Here is a 26761-nt window from a genome sequence, read left to right on the forward strand (position 1 = left end):
CACGTCAAAAAATCAAAATAATTACATGGGTTAAGATGAGGATGTGTATTGTATGGACTGTTTTTATTTATATTTGTCCAATAGGCGATAGTTCCGTCTAAAATCACTGAATAATACATCTTTGTTCAGTGGGAGTTTGGGGAACTTTTTCATTTTCTTTGCTGTCATTGTTAGTTTTCTGTTCCTCCTTCATGGTTGAAACAGGTGACAAGTGATTGATCACTTCCTGCAGAATATCCTTACTTTCACTAGGAGGAAGATTGCTAAAATAATACTGCGGTACCAGCTCCACGAATCTGGTGAGGAAATAAGACAAAACATTATTATTTTTTTAATTGAGTTTTGAAGCGTTTGAATAGCTGTTTCCAGGCTTGTACAAAACACACCAGCAACATGCTGATGCATACCGCTACAAAGTTGGCATTTCAACTCAAACCCGAAACTCTCTGTAAGATGTAGTAGTAGTTTGTGCTTTCGGTAGACTGGCACTTAATGTAGTCAGTCTACAGTTCAGGTGATTGTCGTTCAGTTCTCAGTGCCGCAGGTTGCATTAAATAGTAATTTTTCTGGATTTGACCATATTTTTGGTTCAATAAAAGTATGAAAAAGGCTTTCTTATAAACATTGAAAATAGAAAAGATAGGACAGTGAAATGTATTCTCGCTGTAAAGAGATTTTTGCAGAAGGAAGACTGTAGTCTTTTCTTGAATCCATAAACAGTTGATATGGAGTGATTTAGCTGCCTGGGTACATAAAACATGTCACGAAAAAGATTTGCTGCAAAATAGCTTTTCAGGGAACAAAGAAATTTCCAGCTAGATTAATCTATGAGTACACTGCTGTGTTAACTCTTCCTTGATTTTTTTTCTGTATATTTTACCTTGTAAGAAACTTTCGCTACTTGTAAGGTGTTTTTTCAATGGATGAATTGATTACAATTACAGATGCAGACATTGAGGCTTACTTAAGTACCCGAGCAGATCAGCACACGTTAGGAAATACAAAAGACTGACTTAAATGATGTTTTGTTTTGCATGAAAAGGCTAGTACGGGCATGAGATCACAGTTCTTCCCCTTTTTATTAGTTCTGAGCTCTAATTCAGCGAGTGTTCTGAATGAAAATGAAGACATCAAGCAAAGCTACACACAGTGACAGAACAATACTGGTGACAAAGAAATAAAATTTAATCCACGTGTATTCACTGGTGAATATAAAAAAGTGTGAAAAACACCAGTTTCTTCCCCCTTCCAGTGATGCCAGCTCCTCTTGCTTGACTAGGTATGAAGACTCTCCTTTTCTCTTATGCCTATTTTACTGACCTTTTTTTTTTTTTTTTTTTTTTTTGTAAACCAACATCCCCACCTAGAGTGAATCAGTTATGCTTGCAATGTTTTCTCAGCAGAACCAGAAGATAGCTATTTTTATGACAGAGATAGAGGAAACGGAGATGATGACCAGAGTTGACTTCCCCAAGCATTCCTCTCAATCGCTTAATGTACACACACATCCTCACCCTGTCTGTGACCTTTGTGGTAGAGCTATGAGTGAAGAAACAGTTTCATCATTGTTAACTTACAGATGGGGTGATATCTCAGAGACGACTCTGATGGAATTGTCTTCTGATATACTAAACTCGTGGAATAAAACCCACTCAGGAATCCTTCTGGTGTTATAATATGATGAGAAAGGATGAAGCTGGGCCACTTGTCTGTGTGTTAGCATTAAGTAGTTACCCGAGCCATCTACATCACGAGCAATCTAAAAAAAAAATGCAGAGAGTTACCCATTACTTAATTGAATGTAGAAGATGCATAGATCAGTGTTTGCCTATTCTATTCAAACCAGTAATTAAACTTGTATTCAGATACTTTCAGCTGAAGAGCCTAAACCTTTCTGTGGGAAAGCTAGGGACTGGATACTATGAAATGAGGCTTAAAGAAAATGTCAATCTGTTTATTTGAAAGGAAACTGTCTGCAGCAAATGAGGGCAGGCTTATACAGTAAATATCTGAACTTGGTGGTGGGCTTTGAAGGGTCTGTGTGAAAATAGATGTATTTTTAAAGTATTATAAGACTTTAAAATGCAATGTGTGGTCGGGCACTTGAAGTAGTGTAGTTTGGAGGGGTCATTCTTGTATTTAGGTTAGGTGGAGCATAGCCATGTGAAGGAAAGCATGTTTTCAAGTGGGAATAAATTAATCTTTCTTGTTTATGTTTACAGTTACAGCTAGAGTACCTCATTTGGTTGAGATGAAGAAAGCTGTATATTATATATACCTAAACATATTCAACAAGTCAATTCTCTGTTTCCAGGGTATTTTCACAAAAACATCTTCAAAAAGGAAATAACATCTGAGAGAATATTACAAGTTAAAGAGTTTTTTGAGGTAAAAGAGTTCTTCAGTGAAAGACGTATTGACAGTTTTCCTCTTGCAGTGAAGTGTGTGGACTTCATGCTGTTACAGCTGAACCCCAGAGAGAAGACTGGAATTGGCAGAAGTGTTTCCCTGATACACTGTGGAAAAAATGGCTTTTATGCTTTCTGATCATCAAAAGATTTCACTACCTAACTTAAGTTCTCTGGAAGCATTCTATATAAGTTAACAATGCAGTAAGATGAAACCACAGTATTTTTCCTTACGTGCATAAAGTAACCAGATAAGAGAGATTTCTTAATGCTTAGTATATTTTCTTTTGATCCAAAGTCCGGTTCTGAAATGGGAAGTTCAATGCGCTTCATAATCTCTACTAGTTCGGCTCTGATAATTTCAGCCATCCTCAGTGCAGAGCAGCTCAGAAAATAATCACGACACCATTTCTCATTACTGTAGTCTGTGGAGGAAAAAACAGTATTTTGGCTTAAAGCAAGTTCTTACTGATAGGTACTATCCACAGATACTGCTCTGTAAAATGCTCTTTGACTGGTGCAATAGATTAAAAATATTTTGGAGCGAGTAGCTGTGTCAGAGCTGTCCAAAATTCTGATAACAAGAAGCATATGGACAACTTAGGCTCGTAGATCTTGCTTGTAAAGTGAGTGGGCAATACTTGATATCCTTACTTAGTTTTGTGGAATTTTAGCTGTATTTTTCTGAATACCAATATTCAAAATCCGTTATTTGGTCTGTAAAAAGTAATAGCTTCAAATAGAATGAGTAGCAACCCTATTTGCAGGCTTTCAGGATTGAGGCCAGGATATGGAACCGAAATCCCATTTGTAGTGCTGGTGGTGATCCTGCATGCTGGTAAAGGACAGGTTCCCTTGGAGCTCTCTTCAGCATTCAGCATGCCTGAACGTGAAACAACCCTACTGTCCTGTCCTAAGTTTTTACTGAGTATATGCAAATCTGTCACTCTAGTGTCTAAGCACTAGACTCAGGAGAGCTGCTGTCTGCTGTGCAGTCCCCTTGCTTTTATTTGGTTTCCTGTAAATGTGAACTTTACTACTTTCAATTTTTTCCCTCTACGCTTTCCTTTTAGTTGACAGCTATCAGAAAAACACCGGAACTGTTGGGCTGCTGGGGGAATCAAGTCCCTTCTCAACTGTGTTTATGTTGGTTCACATCTTAAACTTGGATTACGTGCTCTTACGGGGAGAACCGTATTTCTGTTCTTGAACAATGTCGCTTCAAATGACAATAGTAATAGTGCTGACGTATCCTTGTTCGATGAGGTACGCTGTCCTAGGTCACTTTCAATTAGTTAATAAACTAATATTTTCTTGTAATGGCTACTATCTTAGGTTTCTTTTCTCTCTGCAAATTAGCAATTCTAGAAAGAATCACTCAAAAATGCTTTATGAATGAAATGGCAACAATGTTTGGGGGTTTTGTTTTGGTTTTTTCCAAATTGGTTACAATGTGCTTCGTTTTGTCTGGTATGGGTGCACTTACATTGGCTCGCGGAGTTTGCACTGGCTTCCTTGAAGGCGTTGAAGACATTGATAAGAGTAAAGTGATCTCCTGCAGGGTGTGAGAATTTTCGCCAGCAAGTAAGAGCAATCTCTTCTGTTCCAGGAGGTGCGTGTAAGAAGCAATTAGGAGCTTAGGAAAAAATCAAGCCAGTGGTTATTAAGACACATAGGTGCATGCACAAATAGTAACTCCACTGATATTTTTCTTTTTTTCCTTTCTCAGTTCCCTTTAATCTTCAGCGTTGAATTGCTGCCAAAGAATCTATTGCATTCACTAAGGTTTTATTTAGGTGGATGTTCTTTCAGTCTCTTGTTTAGTTAAATTGTGCTGTAAACACAAAAGAAGGTGAGAAGCTTTCTCCTAGGCTGATGCCAAAAATGCTTCGTAATGGCATGATCCAATTTATCCAGAATCCAAGCATATGGCTTCTTTAATATCAAAAGAAATGAAATCTATGGATGTAATGCCTTAATTTGCTCATACATGTTTAAATTTGTGCCTTCCAGTGCATTTTACTTCTGCTGTGGTGCTGTGCTACATAATTGTGTCTTTTGAGGGGGTTGAGCTTTTTTAAAAATTAAAATGTGCCTATGCTCAATCATTCACATTTGTTTTATGTACTTAAAAATTCTATCGTAAGTTTAGGCCCGCTATTAAAAATCAAGCCAGCTTGTGCCTAAAACCAAGTTCTTCCGTAAGGAGAAGAACTAATGCTGCTTGGTGTCGTGTGGGTTCATGTCCTTGCTGCCTAAGACTCCTCACCAGTTTCTGGGCCTAGGCTATTCCCTCTGGGCAGAGCACAAGGGTGCCATGCCAAAACATTCTCTACAGGCAAGGTCAGACTGTGGCTGTCGAGCAGTAGATCGCTCTCAAGCATTGGTTCCGTACTAGGGTTATGCCATGAAACCAGTAGCATAGTGCTTTTATGGTTAGGAGGCTGCTGTGGAGAGAAGTGAGACAGCTAAATATTGCTGGAGCCAGCGTCGCTGTGTAACACTGAGACCCGAAAGAATCTAAGTTTAGCCCTGTCCTGCACTATCTGGTGGGATCCTGAGAAGTCATCGTCATTATTTGCTATTTGAACTTCTAGAGTCACCCTCCTCTCAGTTATCCTGAAATCTTCGGTTTTGTGCATCTTTGATGCATTAAGATTGCAATAGCAGCTTTCACAGAATGGATAGGTTTTAAATATCTGGGGTTTAGGTCTTGGTTTGAAAGCTCTGTCACATCAAATGAAAGTAGTTCTATAGTTAACAACCTTCTAATAGAAATGTTCTTGCTCCAGACTTCACGTGTCCAGTGTTTGGGGCCAGCTGGTTTGTCTCACAGTGCCATGTAGGAGCAGAGTGATCCATCAGGACAGAATGGTATGGATACTTAAGGTTAGTTAGTTTTAGAAAATATTTAAAGTGGAGAAACAAGATCACAAAGTAATTCTTTGTAGGTCAACAGTTCAATATTGTTTGTAATTAGGACTTCCCCTAATTTGCTGCTTCAGTCTGTAACAAATGTACACGAATATGAGGTAACAAAGTTCATTTTGAAGGGATGTTCTGTGTATGCTTTCTGAAAAAAGGCTGGAAGTTGATGGGGCACCTGAAGCACGGAACTGGAGTGCTACTTATGAATTCATTACTCGTGTTTCATTGCATGCTTAAAGTAAAGTCTTATACAGCCAAAGATACTAATTTACTTGAAATAAGGGGGATGTGAGTAACAAAAGTTTGCCTTTGGGTTGCCCTCATGAATAGACTTTGAAAGAGTCTACGTGGATTTGGCAGGTGGCAGAAGCCGTGCGGTAAGACGTTATTTATGGGTACCTGTTACCATGGCCGCAATGGTGAGCATTTCATCAACGCACTCAAATTCACACGAAGCCAGAATTGACTTTGACAGTTGTGGATCCAGGGGAAATTCTGACATAATAATTCCAAATTCAGAAAGGTTTCCATCATTATCCAGGGCTGCTAGATAATCGAGATCTTCCAAAGCCTGCATCAGGCTTTCAGGAGCTAATAAAAAGGACACATAATTCAAATTCTTGAGAATGGCTACGTATAAATGAATGCCTTAATTCTCATTATAATATTTCAGTTGTATATTTCCTATGTGAAAATAGAAGTCAGCTTCTATTGTTTGACAATGGGTAAGAAGAAAAAGTAATAAATGAGATGAACGGAAGGCTGAAAACATTCTGGAGGAAGAAAATAATGGATACCAATTGCAGGACTGCAAATAACTTCGTTGATCTTTTTTCTGTCAGAGCAGTTTTTGTCAAAAATCAAGACACAGCGAGTGCTGAAGAGTGTATTACACCGAGACTGTGTCAAAAACTTCCACTGTTGGCAGTCTTCAGGTATTTTTTGTGTGCATGTTCGTTCTTTTTAAAGAGGGGTGGTCACGTTTGAGGGGTGTTGAGAGATATACAACAGCTCTAGGAAACAGGATTATAAGCAAAAGACAAGCATTTACACAAGTTGTAGCTATCTTATCATTCTTGCAGGTATTTGGAGTTCTCTTGGTTGCTTTTTTTTTTAAATTTTTTTTTTTTTCATAGTTTCTCATGATGGCAGAAGAAAAATGGGAACATAGTAAAAGAAAGTCTCCCCAGCAATTGGCTATACTTTCTCACTGCACAAAATTAAATGTTCAGTTTTCTCTTATTGTAGGTTATAACTTCCTTACAACCTACATAGGTAGAAGTGAGAACAGTGAGGCAGAAAAAATAATGAGCGAATCCAGGAAAATAATTAGGTACACTGAGAGACTAATCTGGGGAAAAAAGTAGGAAATGAGTGAATTTGGGCCACACTGAGTAGGGAGCAGGAGTACGAGATGGATTGAACAGAGGCAAACATGAAGGATATCAGCATTTAAGATGGGGGTCTGAGCAGTGAAAGCAGAGGAGAACGAACACTGAAGTGATGGGGTTTGTATCTTAGATAAACGCAAGTGGAGGCCTGCCAGGAGTGTTCGATAGGGAGGTTGGCTTCTGCATATGTTGAACACCGAGCTTTCAGGCTGAAGTGGTCCATGTGTGCTTTTTCTAAAGACTGCTGGAGTACCAACAATTCAGTCAATTTTTCAATTAATTCAGTTTTGATCGATGGCATATTAAGCTTATTCTATGAGAAATACCTCCACAAATCATAGGCGTATCTTCCCCTTTCACGGATGAGGGTGAATGATATCGACAACCCACAAGATTTGAACATACAGAAAACAGCTTATACACACGGACACAACTGATGAAAAAGGCATAGTTATCATTGCATCTCATCAGTTATTTCTTGATAGACCGAAAGGTGGCATTTGCAGTAGCTCTTCTGAACCTCTCGGCTGGATGGGAGTAAATAAAAAAGGAGTTTGATTAAAGACTCTCCTTTCTCATTAAATATCTTGCTGAATTTCTCCTTTACCATTTTTTCCCAGTATTTTTCTCTTGCTTTTCTGCATCTGAGGCACTGGAAGACAGAATCAGTTTATGTATCCTAGCCCTCTTTCTATTACTGACCGCTTTTTCTTTTGATAGATGGTGCCAGAAGAACGTGAAGCATTATTCTGACATTTTTTTCAGATTTTGAAAAAATTAAAGTGTTTTCTCAGCGACACGTTGTTCTGCTGAAAGAATCGTGTAATGAATTCAGACCCTCACAGATGCAGTGATAAGAAAACACATCTGAAGGGACAGGATTAAGCAAATCAGTACTTAAAATGAGAACTTGAGCAGGTTTGTAGGAAATCTGCTGTTGATGAAAGTAGGTCCCTTCGGCAAAACAAGCATAGGAGAGCTTTGTGTGCAGCCATGGAGGCTCCAGTTCTGGGGCTAGAGAGAGTGAGCCTGAAAGCTGAGTAGAAGTTGTCAAGCCTACGCTCTCCAAAAAGTAGTTGCTAGAGCATGAAAGACATTGGTGGAAATCTGGGAACTCTTGCAGTGTGAAGGCTCTTTCCTCCCAGCTCTTTTCAAAGGTAGATTTCTATTCCAGCTCTTATTGTAATGGTCAATATCTTTTATGAGTGCCAGTTCACTTAAATTCATAACCGCTCTCCTGTCACTGCAGCAACTTTCTCCTTATTCCAGTTTAAGGAACTGTGTGTTATTTTCTCTCTGTTTTATGGATAACAAGTTAAATTCTAGTCCCATTGAAGTTGGTGGCAAAAATTCCACTACAGCAGGACTTGGCCTCATCCCCAGCCAAGCATACCCAGCACTGGGAAACTAATGACTGCACTGGCAATTTTTCAAGCTTCTATGGGCTGCTGTCAGTTTGCATATTAATGTCAAAAAAATCTCTAAATAAAAAAAAAACCCAACCACAACCACAGCTACCCACGCAGGCAGGGTGTCTGTTTGTTCTTGTATCTTCATTAGTAGATGACTAGAAATAATTTCTTGCTTGAATTCATTATGAACAGGAACCTGTCTTTGGCAGGCTACTTCTGCATCACAAAGATTAAAAGCAAAGCAAGCCTGTAAGGAGCTGGTAGGTCACATTTAGCCATCACGCCGCACTTCAGGCACCCTGCCTTCCTGCAAGAAAGTCTTGAGTTCGGGTTTTTACTTTGTTGGCAGTGAACTGTTAGTTTATTGCCATCAATCTGTAATTAAGTAGTTATAATGAAGTAAAGGAAAAATGGGAAGCAAGCAAGCACCTCTTGTTTTTAACCCTTTTCTGTTACTAATGTCTGAACAGAAAAAATAGTTTATTAAATCCCCTTAAATGAGCTTTTACAGAACCTCTCTGGTGTGTAAATGTTAGTGTTGTGACTTCACTTAATTTTAAAACCGTATTAGTTTTCAAAGAAATTCTCTCAGGAGTCTGTAAATTCCTGTTAAAACTGTGGACCTGTTTCATTTTAGTATTGGAGCTCATATCTCCGCCTGTACAACATGAGGGGTTTCTGTCTGGAGACGACATTTGTTATCAGACATATGAGGTTTAATGGGATAAAAAATGAGCCCTTGCAAAAGCTAAAGCATCTGAGAAGAAAATACTTAGGAAGTTTAAAGAAATGAAAAGTAACAGCTGATGAAGAGTAAGAGTCAGTGACAGGAGATAGATATCAGTGATTGAAGATACAGGGAGAGTGAAATGGTCATTCAGACATATAGTATTTACTAGGAAATCATGGAACGCTGATTTCCAGAAATCAACAAAGTAGTTTGTGCTAGAACTTACAAAATATATGGTTATACGGCAGCCAATGTCAATCCCCTGATAGCATCAGTAATTTGCATTTTTATGCCCTAGAGTTAGTTGCCTTGAGATTTATAAGCACGATTTACTTCCCTATTTTGCTATGAGTGTTACAAAAAAAAAAAAAAAAGACGACTCCTGGAGTTTTATTGTGCTAGAAAGGACAAGATAGCAAAGGTAGATTAGAGCAGGTGAAGGAACAGTAAAAAAAAAAAAAAAAGAAAGAAAACTAGAATAGGGCTTTCAGATATGGGTCTGCATTTTGAGGCACAAACTCAATAAAAAGCCATTGTAAGAACAGCAAGCGCTCATTGGAGAGTTCTTTATGGTATGGTTCCTATTTAAATAAAAAATACGATAAACCAGAAGTAGTGTAAATGCTTAGATATGGAAAGCTCTTCTTTAAAGAACAGAAACCTACACTGTCTTATAGTGATTTCTAGCAAGCGTCATTATTTTTAGGGCTGCTTGCCAACGCCAACTGCTGCCATCGAGGCAAACCGCAAGGCTTTGTGACTCGACTGCTGCTTTCACAGGAGCAAAGTTAAAAAGAAGCTCTCAAGATGTGTCCTGTACTTTCAATAAGAAACTGTCACATCCCTGGAAGTTTAAAAGGTATTTCCTTATCTGATGTTTTCTTTCCTTTGCCTGTGTTCTTTGGCTACTTAAGACTGGGTTAATCTGGACTTGTTTCAGGAAATCTGACCAGTTTTGTACAAATACAGATCCTACTCTTGGTCATACTTAGGCTTAGTAAAGCAAATATGTAACTAAATGTTATTGTTAGCACAGAAATCGTTTATCTGAGAGTTTCAAGCTGACTTAAAATGATATTCTTTGTTTCACAGTTTTTCGTAACTTTGACATGAACAGAGTAAGTTCATTTCTATAGGTATCTGTGCCTTTAATCTTTTCCGTATTGCATCCTACATGGCTGAAATTGAAGTGCTTAAGGTGTGATAAAATAAATACAAAAGCGTTATTCTTGTTGCATAAGGAAGTAAGTGATTAGCAATTTGCCCTAAGTTCTGTAATAAGTGAATATTAGAGATAGGAATGAAACATAAATTTCATTATTTTTAATAGTCTATTTAATTGCTATAGCGTGCTTATCTGGGGGATCTACAGGTCCTGTGTTCTGGTCTCCTAGTCTGTGAAAATGTTGAGTATGTAAAATACCTTTTTCTTGATAGATCTTTTCTTTCCACGGAAATAACTGTTATAAAGTTAGAGCTGACATGAATGTCAGGTGAAGGGATGTTGTCTTTAAGGAGCTGATTCACTGCCTGGCAAACCACAAGTTTTTCCAGCCTCTGTTAGACTTAACAGCATGAAGAACTGCCAAAGTAATTACTGCAGGGAAAATAGTTCTGGGGAATGGCGTCTTCTGTTATTGTTTTTTAACGTTGCTCCTTGGATAGCAAACTGAAGATATGGAGAAATCTAGTGCCAAGTTTTCTTCAAATTATGGAAAGATTTTTCTTCTGCAAGGACAAGCTTCTGTGTGCAGGTTTCATCTTGATTCTCTTTTTTCCCCCTATAACTTCTGAGGTAGGAATTTTTATGAGTCTGTCATGCTCTGAAGCCACCAATTCTAGAACTATTATTTTGAAATTGTAGTTATAGTTGATCATTAAAAATTACTTTTCCAAACTCATACTTTGCAGTCTTTCCATTCCCCCTTACGCTGCTTCTTCACTCCTCCAGGCTGGCTGGTAATGGTCCCTACTGTGCTTTTGCGCCAGCAGGGACAGCCAGGACTGCATTTTCCTAACATAAATATACTGAGTAATACCTGCACACAAGGGATAGCGCTGACTGTTGAGTGAAGTTGGTTTTCTGTCTGCTCTGTGTCATCCTCAAAGTGCATACACGACCGTGCAACAACGAGTGGAATTTGAAGAATATTATACAATGGCATAAAAAATATTTTTAATCACTTTTTTTTTGTTGCACTCCAATAAATGACATGAGAGTAGTCCCGCTTTAACAGTACTGGGCTACCCCTGCTCACGTTTGGGATGCCCTTTGTGGTACCAGCTCCCTGTACTAAGCAATCGGCCTCATTCAGTGTGGTGTGTGCTCGGTTATGGGGCTGTACGCACCACCCTGACTCCCCTGACTCCCCTTCCTGACGCCTCTTGTCCCACGGGTGCGGGACCGCTGCGAAGGGTCAGGTTGTCCATTCCGTACTTTGCTCCCTGTGTCTGTTTGCTGTCTGGTCCTTACCTCCTCCAACTCCTTTTAGGCTTTTCCACTGATTTGTGCAGTACAGACTATGAAGTACGTGGCCATGTCTATGCTATCAGAAAACTTTTCATTAGGAGACATATAATACTATTTAATCAAAGAAATCCAGAAATTAGAACATCAAAGAATCAACAAGTGAACTTAAGATAATAAATCTGCCATGAAGCGATCTCTGTTGAGCAGTGGCACATTGAGTTTCTGTCTTTGACAGTCTGTTTCTAATGAAAAAACACGCAAACAAGTTTTGTTTCTGAAACAATTTGAAATGATATGCATTTATACAACTCTTGGTATTATGGATATTCTGGAAATATATTCTCAGTGGGGTTATACTAGCATAGCTCTCAAATGTCATGGTATCCATGACTATCCACAAATATTTTAATCTGAAAATTGTTTACGGTAATTCTGCATGAATGCAGAATCCGCAAACTGCTTTCACCTTGGTTTCTTATGGATATTTTGCATGGCTTCCTCTTTATACTGATTTGCATAGTTTAAATAAGGATCTTCCAGTGATTTACAAAAATACATAATGTTGCTGCAATCTATGGGAAAGGAGTTCCTTTGTCCCATTATATACACAGTAAAGATCTAGCTGATTAACCGATAAAAATGTAAACACATCCCTGTTATAGTGGCACAGGAATTCAAATAATGCACTTCAGAACTGCACTGCCAAATACATTTTCATATGGCTCATGAATTCTAAAAAGGATAACGAGTCTGCTGCATTTGCTCATCTCGATTTTAGCGTGAGTTAAATGCAGCAGCTGTAAGCCTGACATGTTTGTTGCTTTCATAATGCAGTAATGAGTCAGAGTTAATCCAGGCTTTTATTTTTCCTCAAAGAGCAGCAGAAAAAAAACTTGTTCACATTGCTGTTGAGCAGAAATAAAATGTTTTACTGATGTAATTTTTGTTTCTTTACTTATCTGCTATGTGTTCTCTACTTCATGTCCAGGGAATGGACTATGAAGTACTTCTCTTTGAATTCTTGCTATGGATTTCAGCGTGCTTTTGATTTGTTTGTTCACCAGTTCACGTCCATACGCTACTCTGTCATCTCAATGAAAACATTTTGCTTAGGAGACATTCACCCTGGGTTAAAAAAACCTCAAGCCTCCATCTGTTTCAATTGCAAAGACGACTTGAGAACGTTAGCTGAACAGAAACGGCGCATAGGAAAGCCTGTGGCATGTGTGGCGCGTGGGAGATGCTGCAATGAGTTTACTGCCTTTACTCAAAGGGAAATCAAGTCCAAGGGGGTGAAGAGACATGGAACAGTCAAGCCCAGGACAAACTGTGCTGAGGAGAAATAGAAAGGCTGTTTGTGGTTTTAGTATCTGTATGCTCTGGACAGCACTTGATTTGGCCAGGTCAAATGAGAGCGTATAGAAATACTGGCATGTCTTTTTGTTTGCTTTTTGTGGGGTGTTTTTTTTGGTCCAGTTGAACTTGTGCCATGTTGGGTTGAGGGTGGGCAAATTGGCTTTGTATTGGTAGTAGATGTGAATAAGAACTGTGATGCCCAGGAGTTTTCTTAGGGTCAGAAAAGCCACACTGCTTGTTTTGTGAGCTTTGTGGCTCACAAAACTTTTCACTTGGGTTTGTATACCATCTCAGAGACCCCTCCTCCTCTTCCTCAGCCTTTTTCATCACTTCAGTGATGAAGATTATCAGCAAAGATAATGAAGCCTTTTTGGGAAGCTAAAATCTCTTGCTCAGGAGAGGATGCTTTCCATCTCTTAGCACTTCTCTTTGCCTCCTCTGCAACACTCTCCTGCAGTGCATAATCCAGAAAGGTGTAGCAACTATTTGACCTTATCACTAGCAACGAAAAAGCTTCAGGGCTACCCTTTAACTGCGTACCAGAGGTATTTGGAGCTGGGCAGCAAGGACTCTGTGGTGTGACTTTAGGATCAGTCTGTGCTTCTGCTAGAGGATGTCGTGCTGCGTTAGCCACTGGTGACCTGTGTGGCATTGAGTGTGTGCGGCAGGTTGGGGCTACCTCAGCACAGAATGAGAAAACTTGGGCTTTCACAGGCTGAGATCATTGACCCAAAGCTCTCAGGAGGATGAAGGGCCCAAAAGAAGATTTTATGACTTGAAAGCTTGACATGTGTTTTAAGTTCTGTAAGTTGGTCTAATACAATAACTAACTCCCCTTGCAAATGTGCTTACTTCAGCATTCCTGTTTCTTTCAGACAAATGTATTTCACACCAGGTACTTCAAACTGTCTGTATTCTGATAGTGTGAGCTTTATAGTCATCTCTGGAGAATTGTGGTAGGGATATAACTCAAGTGTTAGTAGGAAAAACATTCGTTGCCCGCTCAGAAGTGGAAAAAAGAAAGCCCCAAGGCAAAGAAAGCCAATGTGTGATCTATCCTAGGATAAAGGAGGAGTTGTACTAGACAATTAAAGCAATGTTTCAAATGTTTAATTGTGTGGGGCCTTAGGACAGGAAGGAGACCAGGAACTTGTGCAGACTTTCTCGTCTCCTTTCAGTGGACCCTCTACAGTGTTTGTGGGACTTTTTCTTTGTTCCCACAGTTTGGCTAACATTCCTCACCCTGTTTCAGTAATTCCTCAAACTTTTCAATACCTTAACCTTGTACTTTTGATCGAGTTAGCAAAAACTTTTTCAGATTTGATGCCCATCCAAGTAAAGCTGATGCATTCATCAGATGCCTTTACTGTTTTGTACACATCAGCGAGATGCTTTCTTCAGCTGCATTATCTCAAAAATACAGACAAAATTTAGAATTCCTACATCTGTGAGATCCTTAAATGCCTCTAGCATTTCATTCGCTCTGAATACCAACTGTCTCCATTGTGCCTTTAAATCCAAAAATACCAAATGCTTTTCCTAATGTAACTTTACTGATTTATTTTACAGTTCAAGAACAACTTTCTTCCTATCCAGTAAAAGCACTAATATATTTTAGAATTTTTTTTTTTTTTAGCAAAATACTTTCTAGATTTGAGTGGAAGCCAACTGTATTCCATAACCATTTTCCATGAAGATTTCCTAGATTCAACACAGGAGGTGACACTCACAAGGCCAAAATACTCCGATTCTCATCAGTCTTGAATTAGGTACCACTCAGACTGGCAATGTTTTCTCACATTTATTTTAGGCATGTTTCTGCTATCTGGCAGATAAGGGAAAAGTAGAATAAATTCTACTTAAAAATTCCACTTACAATCTATCACAATATCCAACAGTGGGAATTAAACTCTTTATGACTGATTAATTACAGCGCACGACACGTAGAAGACAAGTGATCATTCTAATTTTGTGTATGTGCATGAAGAAAGGGAGGATAATATAAGAATTCTTCCTATTTGCACTTCAAAATTATCATAGATGAGGCTAGCAATAGGTGATATGATCCCCAAACCAGTGCAATTGGTGCTATTTCCCTCACTTTAATTTGCTTCAAATCAACAGCAGAATTTGCAGTGGTATTTGGGTTTTGTGGTAGGTCAGGACAGAGGATAATATCCTTCTATGGAAAAACCCCTAAAATATGGAGTCAGAAAAATAAAAAAACCAAGGCAACCACTTTCTTCACACTCTTACTTCAAAATTCGGAGTATTTCCTGTCTAGTATTGAAAGTTTATTTGGGTTTATTTTATAAATAATATTGTCCTTAAGTAACAGCTTATTGTAAATTTGAGGTGGGAGATGCTGGAGGGTAAGAAGAAAGCTGGTTTCCTCCAAATATATCTCCTAGGTAACAAAAGTAGTTTATTTGGGTTGTAAACTTTTGATTAAAGGAATACATTTTGTTAGATACCTGTACAATGCCTTGTACAATGGGACACAAATTTTCTTTGTGGGTTCTAGGAAAATAATATGAAACCTAGATGAGAAGATATTTGGAATATTGATTTTTTTTTTTTTTTTTTCCATTCCAGTTCCATTCAGATACTTTATGGTCTTTTTCAGAGCAAACAGTTCCTACACGGTACCATTTTTCTAAGTGCAACTATTGCATTGTGAACTGTTCTAGCAAGTAAGTGGTAAAAGCAGTGGCAATATTACTACAAGTACTTCAACAAAAAACAGTACTGTGAATAACAGGAGAAAATAAATCTTTAAATAACTGCACAAATAATAATAATAAAAATATGGAAAAACTGGTGCATCATGATTACCTGGCCTGCTTATCAAGTCACAGTGTCTGAAGCCTGCTATATCCATCCTCTTCAGGAAAAGAACCAATCTGGTTAGCTTTGATTCCTGTATTTTGGCTGGTAGATGTGGTTTCATTTCTTTGCATGTAAATTCTTCAGGATACAAGCAGAAGAGTTTTGCTGGAAGAGATTTCAGGAAAATTACCTTTTTTTTTTTTTTTTTTCCACATTGCCGCATCAGTTCTATTAATAATTTGAGCTAATGAATTTAAATTTTGAGCTAATAATTCTACCTGATGAAGACATGCCCAGAATTTGTTTATGCATCTCTGCTTGACTTTTGCTGATAGGCTGCGTTATAACAGAGTCTGCTCTGATTCTAGGATTGTACACCTTTAAATGAAAGAGATATTAAGCATCAGATAAGAGAAGACTACAAAAATATTAATGGTCTGTATTGAATTTTTGTCTAGGTCATTTTACAGAAAGTGTAGTAACAGTTTCATTTTTTTTTTTTTATACTATGCATTTCACCAGCTTGGAAATGAGAGCAGTCAGCACTTGGATAAATTGACAGACACTTACGTTTTGCAATAACTCTGTAAGTATACTCTAAGATAAGTATCTTTTTCTGAAGAAAAGTACCTTACTAAAGCACAAAATGTATATCTATGTTATCATCAAGAAAGATTTTTTTATTTCTTCCAATGACAGAATCCCAACATTGTCTGATAACATTTTGTTCCATAACTCCAGATTTTTGTCTTAATATTGAAATATGTCAATTCAGTACAGGAGGCAAGGACTATAACAAAGATGTACAATGCCCCATTTTTTTTTTTTTTTTTTGCTAATTGTAGTTTATTTTGATTAACCTCAGGAGCCGGTTCACTCACTGTTCTGACCACCAGAGGATGTCCATAAGCTTCTGTAGTATATGGCAAGACAGACAACATCTGGATAAGGCAACTTTCTAGTCATCTCATCTGAATTGACTTTGTCTACTTTAAGCAGGGTTTTAATAAAGAAGATAAAATATACCTCAGTGCAGGTGACAAATTTCTTTTCCTCCAGGTAAATTTATTATATATCCCAGCTGCAAGACTTATGCGGGATTTTGTTCTGCACAAAACTGTTCCCTCTATGTTCAACTGACTTTCAGCTGTATAGATTGAATGTGAATTTGAACTGCTGAGGAATGAATATTAGTGGACTAAACTTCAGCTGTTAGGACAAAATGACTGAATTAAAGGATAAGAACTGCATAACCAGTAGAGGTGATTTGATGGCCATTAGGACTGTGTTGAAACTGATTTGTTCCCATGACTTTGTATTTCTGATTCACAGAAGTCTGGAAGCACTGAATTTTACTTGGGGCTTCAGATTACTGTGGAAGTGGGGTTAATTTCTGTCAGCCAAGACAACCGTAGTTTTGGAAATAAGTTGGGTTATGCATGGTCTAATTGAAAACTGCTTTTAGGCTTTTGTTCGTTTCATACAGTATGACAACTGTTGTTTTACCCTTGACTTGAGGTTGACGTAGTTTATAACCTCCAAATGAGAACCCTTAAAAATGACAGTTAGACACAGTTTTCTGCAATGAAAATGAGAGGTACTGGTGGTTCCCAAGCTTTTGCCTGAACTGCTGTCAAGGCTAATCAGGATTAATGATCATGGATCCAAAATTTTAGGAACACTTCATTTCCATTTTGGTGATTCAATTCTGAGTTATATAAAGAAACTGTATTTTATTGTTTCTTTTGCATATTACTGGAATATTTATTTTGACTAGCAGAACGCATTGAACAGTTACAAAGCCTGTAGTGTAGTGCAGCTTTCCAATTCATGTAATGACTTGTTCCTACATAGTCGCTCCTTCTTTAGGACATCAGTTTTGTATAAATGAAAGAAACAAGAGGCGTGTTTGCAGCTGCTCTAGTCCTTCCCAGGATGGGGTGGAACAGAAGAACTGAGGACACACTTAGAATGAAATGTAAAAGGTCAAAGATTAATTTGATAAATTGCAGCATTTTGAGGTACTTAGATGGAAGCATGTATCTGGAAGGAGCACAAGCAGCTTTAAAAAGAAGTGGTTCCCTATATGAGCATCCCTTGGCTTTATATGATCTGTGGCACTACACTGATTACGAAGGCATTAAGCAAGGGATGAGGTTAATCTACTAAACCAGGTAATCTGCCAATAGGTAGCTAAGAACTGATTGTATTTCGCTCTATCTATAAGATACTAAGGACACAATTAGGAATGATAGGCCAAAATTCAGGTGAGATGTAATTTGCAAATGGAGTGTGATTAGTTTGGTGCCCAAAGGAGTAGCAGTTTCAGTTGGGAGTGTTAATCTGGCTTCAGAAACTTGAAAATTTTGTTTTCTGACTGAATTTATGAAGTAATTGTGTTTTCTTGCTTGGTTTTCCCATGTCTATGACAGTTGGTAATTTGAATGTTAAAAATGCTCTAGAATCTGACTTAGGAAAGAATAGAAAAATATTTGATCCTTTAGAAACCATTTGCACCAATCTATTAGCTGCACATTTCCCTTTCCCCCACCCTGAAAAAAAACTTATGCATAGTTCATTCTTGGCATACTGATTTTGGTGAACTTTACTAACCTTTCTTCTTTCAACACCGACATCAATGACAAAGGTTACATTTTTAATCCAAATCAAAGATTCTCCAAAGCTTGTGGTGAGTAGCACTTTTCTTCTGTATTTTTTGCAGCATTTCTGTTTGTCTTGATTTGGCTTGGGAATTAGGTCATGTTTAGTGGGGTATAAAGGAACTGGGATGAGTTCTCCAAGGTCAGGATTTAAATTAGGCTGTTCCTGTCTGATCATTTGATAAGCTTTTTCAATTTCCTGTAATCAGGAGAAAGATTTTTTTTTTTCTTATGAGTGTGGAAAACAAATATCAATATTTAATTTTAAAGCAACTTTTTAATTCTAAAATGAATTTTAAGTACCTATCAAACTACAATAACATTTAAATCTTACATGATTAATAATTAAAGGAAAACAAAAGGGAAAAGAGCTATGTATGAGAATTTACTGACTGTATGAAACCAGGGAAAAGCTGGGCTGTTTTTTGAAATGTCTTGTTCTCCTCTGCAATTTTCAAAATAGTCTTCTCGGGCTTTAATCATACCCAAACCAACCTCCAGGGGAAGCCAGATGTGCAAAAATGTAGTATAGGAATAACAAGGCTGAGAAATTAAGAAATGGTCACTAAACTTTATGTATATAGGCCATGTAGGATGTATCCACATCAGTCACTTAGTGCCAAAGAGTTTGGTGCAAATTTGTCGCGGGGCTGGTAATGCTGCAGCAGGTACTCAGGTGCCTCACTGGTGTGCCCAAAATGTTTTCTCTTCTGCTGCAACCAAAGTCATGCAGGTGGGTGCCCTGAGTGACAGTGTCCCCGGCGAAACCGCTCTCTACGTGTGCATGGAGCACCCCGGGGCCAGCAACGGGGTGACCTGCACTGCTGGGTCCCGGAGTCAGAACAGATCACAGCAAATCACTGCTCCAACCCTCTCCAATCCCTATGGTCCCCATCACTGGAAGGGCTAAAATGGCAGAGCCTCTGTTTGGGTCACTTTGGAAACTGCTATTATGTTCTTAGTCCAATTACAATACATAAAAGCATCAACGTATGCTGAAACCTCCCTACTTTACCTTAATTATTATGTTTAAGAAGATACAAGTATTGTAAAGGTTTTTATTGGGTTCTCCCCCCCAAACGATTAATAAACTGTATGAAGACTTAATAAAGTAAATAAAAGGTCCCTAAGCTGTGTTAATGGACCATCACCTTTAAAATAGTCCAGAAATTCAGAGGTCAAATATAAATTGTAAAAGGGTTTTTTCTGTTGTTATTGTAGTCTTTTTTTTAAAATATAAAATCACTTGCGTTGTGAATGACTTTTTTTAGAGGTATACAAAAATCATTCATAAACTTGTTCAGTTTGAAAGGGATTTTTTTTTTCCCAAAGTATTTTTATTAGCAAACATTTTTCAAAATTGAAAAACCAGATTGAGTTTCTATTCGAGAGTGCCACTACAGTCATAGTAGTTATAGGTTGAAAGTATCGTATAAAAATTCTAATAAAGATATGACAGTGGCATCCAATAGTAAGGCTGGCACCAAGACGACACATAAATCTTAATGTTCTTAGTTTATTCATGTTTTTATTCAATTTAAAAGACAGTCGAGTGCTAGGGAACAGTGAGCCATTAGCAATATGAAACTTCAAATCAAGGTTAAGCGAGAATGCATGGGATGTAAACTGTGCGGCAACAGTTCATAACGAGTGTTTTGTTCATCATGAGAGCGAAAACTAACTAATCTTCTCGGAAAGAAAGAACTTATTATTTTAGTATTGTGTGGGACTTGCCCATCAAAAAAAAATTTAAGCAGAAATAAATCTTTGTTACCAGTCCTTTGAAATGGAAACTATGTGTTTTCTCTCTAACATTACCTATTGTAAATATGGGAGCTGATACAGAAAATTCATTAATTCATCATTTGTAAAATTTGTGTCTATCAAGTTTACAACTGATTATTAGCATTATTAAAAGTGTTATATATCCACCCCCCTTTTTACAGTGAAAAGCAATACTGCCTGGGTAATTTATGGTAAGTTATCTTTGCATGTGAAAAATCAGTATCTCCTGGAACTACTAGGGTGAATTTGTTGTTCTAAAGCAGATTTAATGATACAAAGTGGAAGGTTGAAGATCACTATCAGGAAATGAATAATAATATTAATTTCAAGTCTTAAAATGTTGATTTGATGGGAGATTGCTTTGTAATGTACTGTGAAATTTTTCTGAGAAGGACCTGATGTGCAATCCTGGCAGCAGTGCGTTTAGGGCATCTCTGCTGTCTGCAGGGATTCAGAGAAGCCGCTACTTAGAATAGCCAAGGCCACGCAGATTCCTGGGTTAGCATTGCACCTCCAGGTTTTTTATTTTTTTTTTATTTGCCTCCTGCTGTTGTGTACACAAATGGGTGGGAAGTTTGCAGCCGTAAAGGAGAATGCAAATGGAAGACCTTATAAGCAGGTTTAAGATAAAAATATTCATGTGAAGTAGGACATTTGTGCAAACTGGACACATGTCCATTCCTGCAAAACGGGGATAATGCAAAGTGTGATATACCCAACGCCAGAACAGGTTGTGATGCATTAACTGCCTGCATCTATGGCCCTTGTATGCCCTCTTTGCTACATTTGCATCACACAGGAGGATGATGGCTTTTCTTTAAGCCTGCAGAAAATCTGATAGTTCCTCGTATTAGTTTATGCTATATATATAAAATACAGCATTATGTATACTGTAACTTCTTTGTAGGAAAAAACTGAATTGATAAAAACTGTTGACAGTGTCCAAGATACTGGCAATAAGGTATTCATAGATCATATAAAAACACAGATGTAAATTGTTTCTTGATTAAAATCAGAAATATTGGAATCAGTTAATAACTTACTTGTTCACACGCCAGAAAGATGACAATGTCACCCTTCTCTTTTGTATGGTGTATCTCAAAGAGCAGTCTTAGTGCAGACAGAAAGTGGTCTTTCTGAATGCTGCAAGAGTATACAACCTCTGCGTGGTGTTTGTTTTCCACCCTTATGAAGGGGACGCTGCCATAATAATTCTGCAGTTGGCTGGACATATGAGGCGCAGTGAGAATTACCAGCCTCAGTTCTGGTCTTGATATCAAGACGTCTTTAAGAAGGCCAAGTAACGCATCTGTTGCAACAGTTCTTTCATGCACATCATCCAAGATGATAACACCGTAACAGTTCAGAAGAGGCGAAGACATCATTTCCCTTTGTAGGATATCATCCGTACAGTATCTGCAACGTACAAACAGAAAACTCTACAAAGTTTCTTGGAATATTCAGATCTGATTGTACACAATTAATTCAGGGTCTTGGGGACAGCTTAGTTCTTTCTGTTCTCACAAGAAAGATTTGATAAGAACAGAGTCTGTTTTGTAGTCGGTATCAGAGTCTCAACTACGTGTTTAAACCCTTCTTTAAGTAGCTAGAAACTCAATGTAATTCAATGACGCTAAGCGGCACTATGGTTGAAAGGATGCTCTAGGCAAAAGAAGAAATACTTCTGCCCTAAAATCATAACTTACGTTGCCTTTCATCTTCCAAACTAACTAAGCATATTGCATGCCGTAACCAATTCTTAAGCTAGGAACTAATACTTTTAGATGAGGAAAAGGAGGTGTGCACGCACACGTGAGGCAGTGCCAGAACCAAGATGAGAGATTAATTCATACTGTAAGGCCCTCCTCACTTTTATCCCTATTATTCCTGCTACTGAAAGTTTTTTAAAAGGGTATTATTTTTTGCTGTGTTGCTGAGCAGGACTTTGAGCTCTTGAACCAGGATTTGATGTGTGAGAGGGCAGGATTCCTCTCCCTTTCACATCAGGAGCAGCTGCAGGAAGACGTGCTGCAGGATGAGGTTTACGGAGTTCTCCGTGAAAGAGAAAGGGCACGCAAAAGGAAAAGCGACTGAACTTGATTTTCAGAAGCGGTATCTTCTTCACTGGAAATCAGTGGGTGGGAAAAAGGCTTATGATCTAGATTTTATAGTTTGTGCCTGCCATATTAAGGAACCAGAGAAAATAACTCCCCTAACTTTCAGAGAGACTCGAAATCTGAATCCCTGTGTTGCTGCTGTCACCTGCTTATATTTAATACATTAAGTGCATTTCTTACCTCTAAAAATCCTCCTAAATGCTTTTTTCTCTTATTACTGAATATACCCTTTTCTAGCCACGATTTCTGATTGTTTTTAAATTCCAGCTTTACTTTGTGATATATTATCCCATGTTATCTTATGGTAATGAGCACTTCTGTAGTGGAAAACGGGGCAAGAAAAAGTAGAATGGGATGGAGGTTACCGAGGTGCTTAATGAAGTTTTGCACAGACAGCAACCTTGCCCACTTAAATCTCTACTACAGTTTAGCACAGAATACCTCCTTCAAACCTTTTACAGCTTATTGATTAAAGACAAAATCTCCAGTATCTGCATTTTTAAATATTATACACAACTTTATAAAGCAGTTTTGTTTCTTTTGTTTTCATACTGTACGCAAAAATCTTTTGCAACTATAGCAATGTTCCCCCCCGGCTCTTAGGTTATCTGTCCTGACCGCATTAGTGGGGTGCAATGAAGAGCCCAAGGACTGAAGTGCTGTCAGCTGCAAACTTCGCACTTGCAAAGAAATGTAAGCTACGTATTAGTTTGAAGGCATTAAAAACCAAACGCACAAACCTCAGGATAGTTTCTGTTGTACAGCAGCTTTCAAATGGGATGAAATACCCTACTTCGTGGCCAACGTTGACATCCATTTCATCTGCTACCCGCAGTGCCAGCCACACCGCTGTCTGCTTGTGTACCTGGGTGCACACAACGACACCGTGCTGATAGCGGACAGAAAGGCAATACTCAGCACACCACTGAGGAATCTGTAAGTAAATAAGCAAACAGATGTATTTGGTGTTTAACATGTTTAGCAGAGACTGTAATGCAAAAGTAGACAGTGTGGAAGAACTAAGTCAACCTGAGCACCCACTGCTTACTGTCTGCCTGACTACTGACAGGTGAGCTGCACCTGCCACAGAAATTACCTGCCGGGATGAATGTCAAGACGCTGAATCTCTTAGGCAGGCAAGAGTTGGAGTGTCACGGACCTGTTGGAGCAGGTCCAGAGGAGGCCACAGAAATGCTCAGAGGGCTGGAGCACCTCTGCTATGAGGAAAGGCTGAGAGAGCTGGGGTTGTTCAGCCTGGAGAAGAGAGAAGGCTGCGGGGAGACCTTCTTGCGGCCTTTCAGTACTTAAAGGGGGCCTACAAGAAAGATGGGGACAGACTTTTTAACAAGGCCTGCTGCGACAGAACAAGGGGTGATGGTTTTAAAATAAAGGAGGGGAGATTTAGAATAAACACAAGGCAAAAATTTTTCACAATGAGGGTGGTGAAACACTGGAAGGGGTTGCCCAGAGAGGTGGGAGATGCCCCATCCCTGGAAACATTCAAGGCCAGGTTGGACGGGGCTCTGAGCAACCTGGTCTGGTTGTGGATGTCCCTGTCCATTGCAGGGGGGTTGGACTGGGTGGCCTTTAAAGGTCCCTTCCATCCCAAAGCACCCTGTGATTCTGTGATCCTATGGGCTAGAAGGTTTACCCGGGAATTTCTCAACTGGACTCAGATTAGTTCAAATACATTGCAGAAGGGACGGAACTGGCCTGTGGGGAGCAGGTGACACCGGCAGTATCATTATAAAGCATCTCCTGATTGATCCAACAGTGTTAGTGCCGTTGTTGTCAGGGGCTTCTCAGCTGGCTCAGCGATAAACCTGCCCACGCTATGTCGTATTCAGGTGCTTGGCATGAGAAACATGTCCCAGAAAGAAGAGGATTTCAAACTGACAAATGCCACAGTAAATATATGTAATTTCAGATTAATTACTCTGTAAACAAAGATAACTGAAACTGAACTGCTCCAGGAACTTATGCAGCAGTTTTCTAATTTATATATTTACATTAGAAAATCAACACTAGACAATATTAAAGTGTTAATGTCATGAGAAAGTAAAATTACATTATAAACATTATTTTAGTGAAAGTATGAGGTTTCAAATCCTTAATCAACATATATAAGCTAGGTGCATCAGCCACATATAATTTATTTCTGTATAGTTATTTATGTTTCTAAAAATGTTTAAAAAACAGCCAATGTGTTATGTCTTACTAAACTTGTTTAAGGACAGTTTAAAAAGCTAGTATTTCTTAGCATGTAGTTTATTATTATACTTTGTTTTGTATAAATTGCAGTCAATAACAAGGGGTAAAGACTTTTTTCCAGACACCAGGTGGGTGCCTATTCTTTTTATAGGAACATAGGAATTTTCGATTAGAAGTATGATGTATCTAGTCAAATATGTGATCTCTAGCAGTGTCCAGCATCAAAGTGTCTGGCAGATATGAGGCGCCCTGCGACAGTAATTATCCTACAGCTTTACCTGCAGGAAAGTTTCCTCCTGATCCCAGTTGTAAGCAGTCATGTTTTGGCTTGTAACACTTGCTTGAAAATTTTTCTCTGCTTACTGTGGTAACAGGCTTAGGTTGTTATATATTATTACAACAGAATTTGATAGTCCTCGTGGATATTTATGTGTTTAGAGTCAACTGAGATCTTGGCTTCAGTGATGTCTTTTAACATGAGTTCTGCAAAGTAATTGTGTATTCTTGGAAAAAGCATTTGCTCTTGGCTGAAGTGAGGGAAAGACCATTACTTCTCCCTGAGAAACAGCCCGACTGATTTCAATCCTTCATTCCCTGAGAACTTTTTCACCTTCTCTTCTGACCTGCCTGCAAATCCACTGTATTTCTTTCCTGATATAGCACTAATCAGAACCAAAACACTCTTTGCAAGTAAGAACATGCATTGAATCCAACATAGGCGTTGCAGAGTCTACCATTTCCCCTGGGCATTCAATGTGATGATGGACAAAAAGAGGATAAAATGACAAATTTAGTCAATATGAGGGAGGAGGCAATCAAATTTTCCAGTGGAAGAAAATAGTGGCCAGCCAAATGTAGAAAGAATGATTTATTGATAAAATACTAAAGCAATCTGAAATAAGTCCTAAAGTATTTTACACTTAGGCTTGGCCTCTCTGAAGACAGTAGAAATACACCTGTGATTTCAGTAGGGAAGGATTGACCTGATACATTCTGTAACACATTTTAATGTATATAGTTGATAGTTTTTCAAGTTGCGATGTGATGTTGTGATATACAAACAAAGCAATGATTTCCAGTGCACATACTGGTAGACACAAGAAAATTTTATACAGAATTTTTCTAAGGTTATGTGTTTATTTGGTTCTGAAGTTTAACCTAACACATGTGGCCTTCAGTTTTCAGAAAGGGCTTGATTTTTTAGATTTAGTATTTAGTACACAAAAAGTTGTCGTTTGGGGTTTTTGTTAGTTGTTTATGACGCTGTGTCAGACAATCACAGTGTGAGAAGTGTTACGCTTCAGTACTCAACTTACCCTAAAGTCCAAAAGACATCATCAACCAAGTGAAAATGGCTTGTAATGGACAAACGTAAAGTAAGTGTCAATTGTTTGTGAATAGTTGAAGAAAGTTATTTAAATGTATGCTGTTATATATATACATATATATATATTTACACCTATATTTGACTGCATTAATCTTTTGTCACCTTCTGTATTTCACTTTCCCTCTCTGGCCTTAATATCTCCGATTACAACAGACGGCTGCACATCTGCTTCTACACTGAGAACTGCTAAACTCAATACAACGATGTGTGCGTACACCGCAGCTGAGCTCTTCAGAACTGGACGTTATTATATTGCAATACCACACAGCACTCAGCATAGCAACAGTCCACTACTAACAAAGACCAGATACTGGTGTAATATAAATCTGGATATTAATGTGCCTGGTATAAATAAAGGGCAACAGCAGTGAATAGTAAATTCATTGCAAAAAGTTTTTTCTGTTTTAAAAATATGTCATACTAGTAAGATAGTAATAGTAACTCTGAAAAGTGTACAACATTAAATGTTCTAAAAATAATTTAAAACAAACCCAGCCAAGTATGTCGTACTGACCTGGGAGCTCTTGCCAGTCTTAGCATCTCCTGACACAATCACAATTTGATTATGAAGCAGGCTTTCCATAAAAGTATATTTCTCTTTCCACACTGGAAGTTCTTCTCTTTCTTTCATAAGTTTATAATAACGGGAAGAGTAAGGCAAGCCATCGAAAGGATTAAGCTCTAAATCTCCACATACTAGTAGTTCCTCTTCATCACCATCGCTGCAGTCAAGTAATTCTGAAAAGCAGTGGATTTCTGGAGAAAAGGTTAAAGACTCCATTTTTCTTACATATATTATTCCTAGCAAAACCACATTAGTAATGGAAGGAGTCCTTTGCATTGATTGATCATTCAGGCCCCCTAACCCTTAGGAAATCCATTTCTGCTTGCTTCAGGATCAGTATTTCCCAGCTCTTCTGTTTAAAAGTTCAGTCTTGGGGTCCAGCTGCCGCCTTTGTAGTCTGTTACACTTCAAGTGGCTTAACAACCCGAATGAGCCTCAAGAAAATATACTTTAAAAAAATCATCCAAACTCTTCAAAATAGAGGTGATTAAACCCAAAGATGTTAAACAGAA

The 26761-nt window shown here is 38.3% G+C and overlaps 1 protein-coding gene across 1 annotated transcript; it reads right to left on the minus strand.

Annotated features, from left to right (window-relative positions):
* Positions 1-11: 11 nt before the first annotated feature.
* DHX32 (DEAH-box helicase 32 (putative)) lies at positions 12-26465 on the minus strand. The gene is made up of 11 exons (XM_087767963.1): positions 26199-26465; positions 22827-23020; positions 21013-21385; positions 18138-18383; positions 15803-15902; positions 15531-15689; positions 5736-5927; positions 3895-4044; positions 2643-2833; positions 1578-1759; positions 12-296 (listed from the first exon to the last, which is right to left on the minus strand). The coding sequence occupies exons 1-11, from the start codon at positions 26463-26465 to the stop codon at positions 104-106; spliced, it is 2247 nt and encodes a 748-aa protein (XP_087624089.1). The 3' UTR covers positions 12-103.
* Between the last annotated feature and the right edge of the window lie 296 nt (positions 26466-26761).

This window comes from Nipponia nippon, unplaced genomic scaffold, assembly GCF_047370975.1.
Source record: "Nipponia nippon isolate SJK-2023a ecotype South Korea unplaced genomic scaffold, ASM4737097v1 scaffold_3, whole genome shotgun sequence".
Classification (NCBI taxonomy): domain Eukaryota; kingdom Metazoa; phylum Chordata; class Aves; order Pelecaniformes; family Threskiornithidae; genus Nipponia; species Nipponia nippon.

Coding starts and splice junctions, on each gene's coding strand:
- DHX32 (XM_087767963.1), bottom strand. CDS start 26,465: ATGGAGTCTTTAACCTTTTCTCCAGAAATCCACTGCTTTTCAGAATTA. Junction 15,690..15,802: donor TCTGGGCATGTCTTCATCAG/GTAGAATTATTA, acceptor AATCTCTTCCAG/CAAAACTCTTCTGCTTGTAT. Junction 1,760..2,642: donor TATCTGGTTACTTTATGCAC/GTAAGGAAAAAT, acceptor TTTTTTTTTTAG/ATTGCTCGTGATGTAGATGG.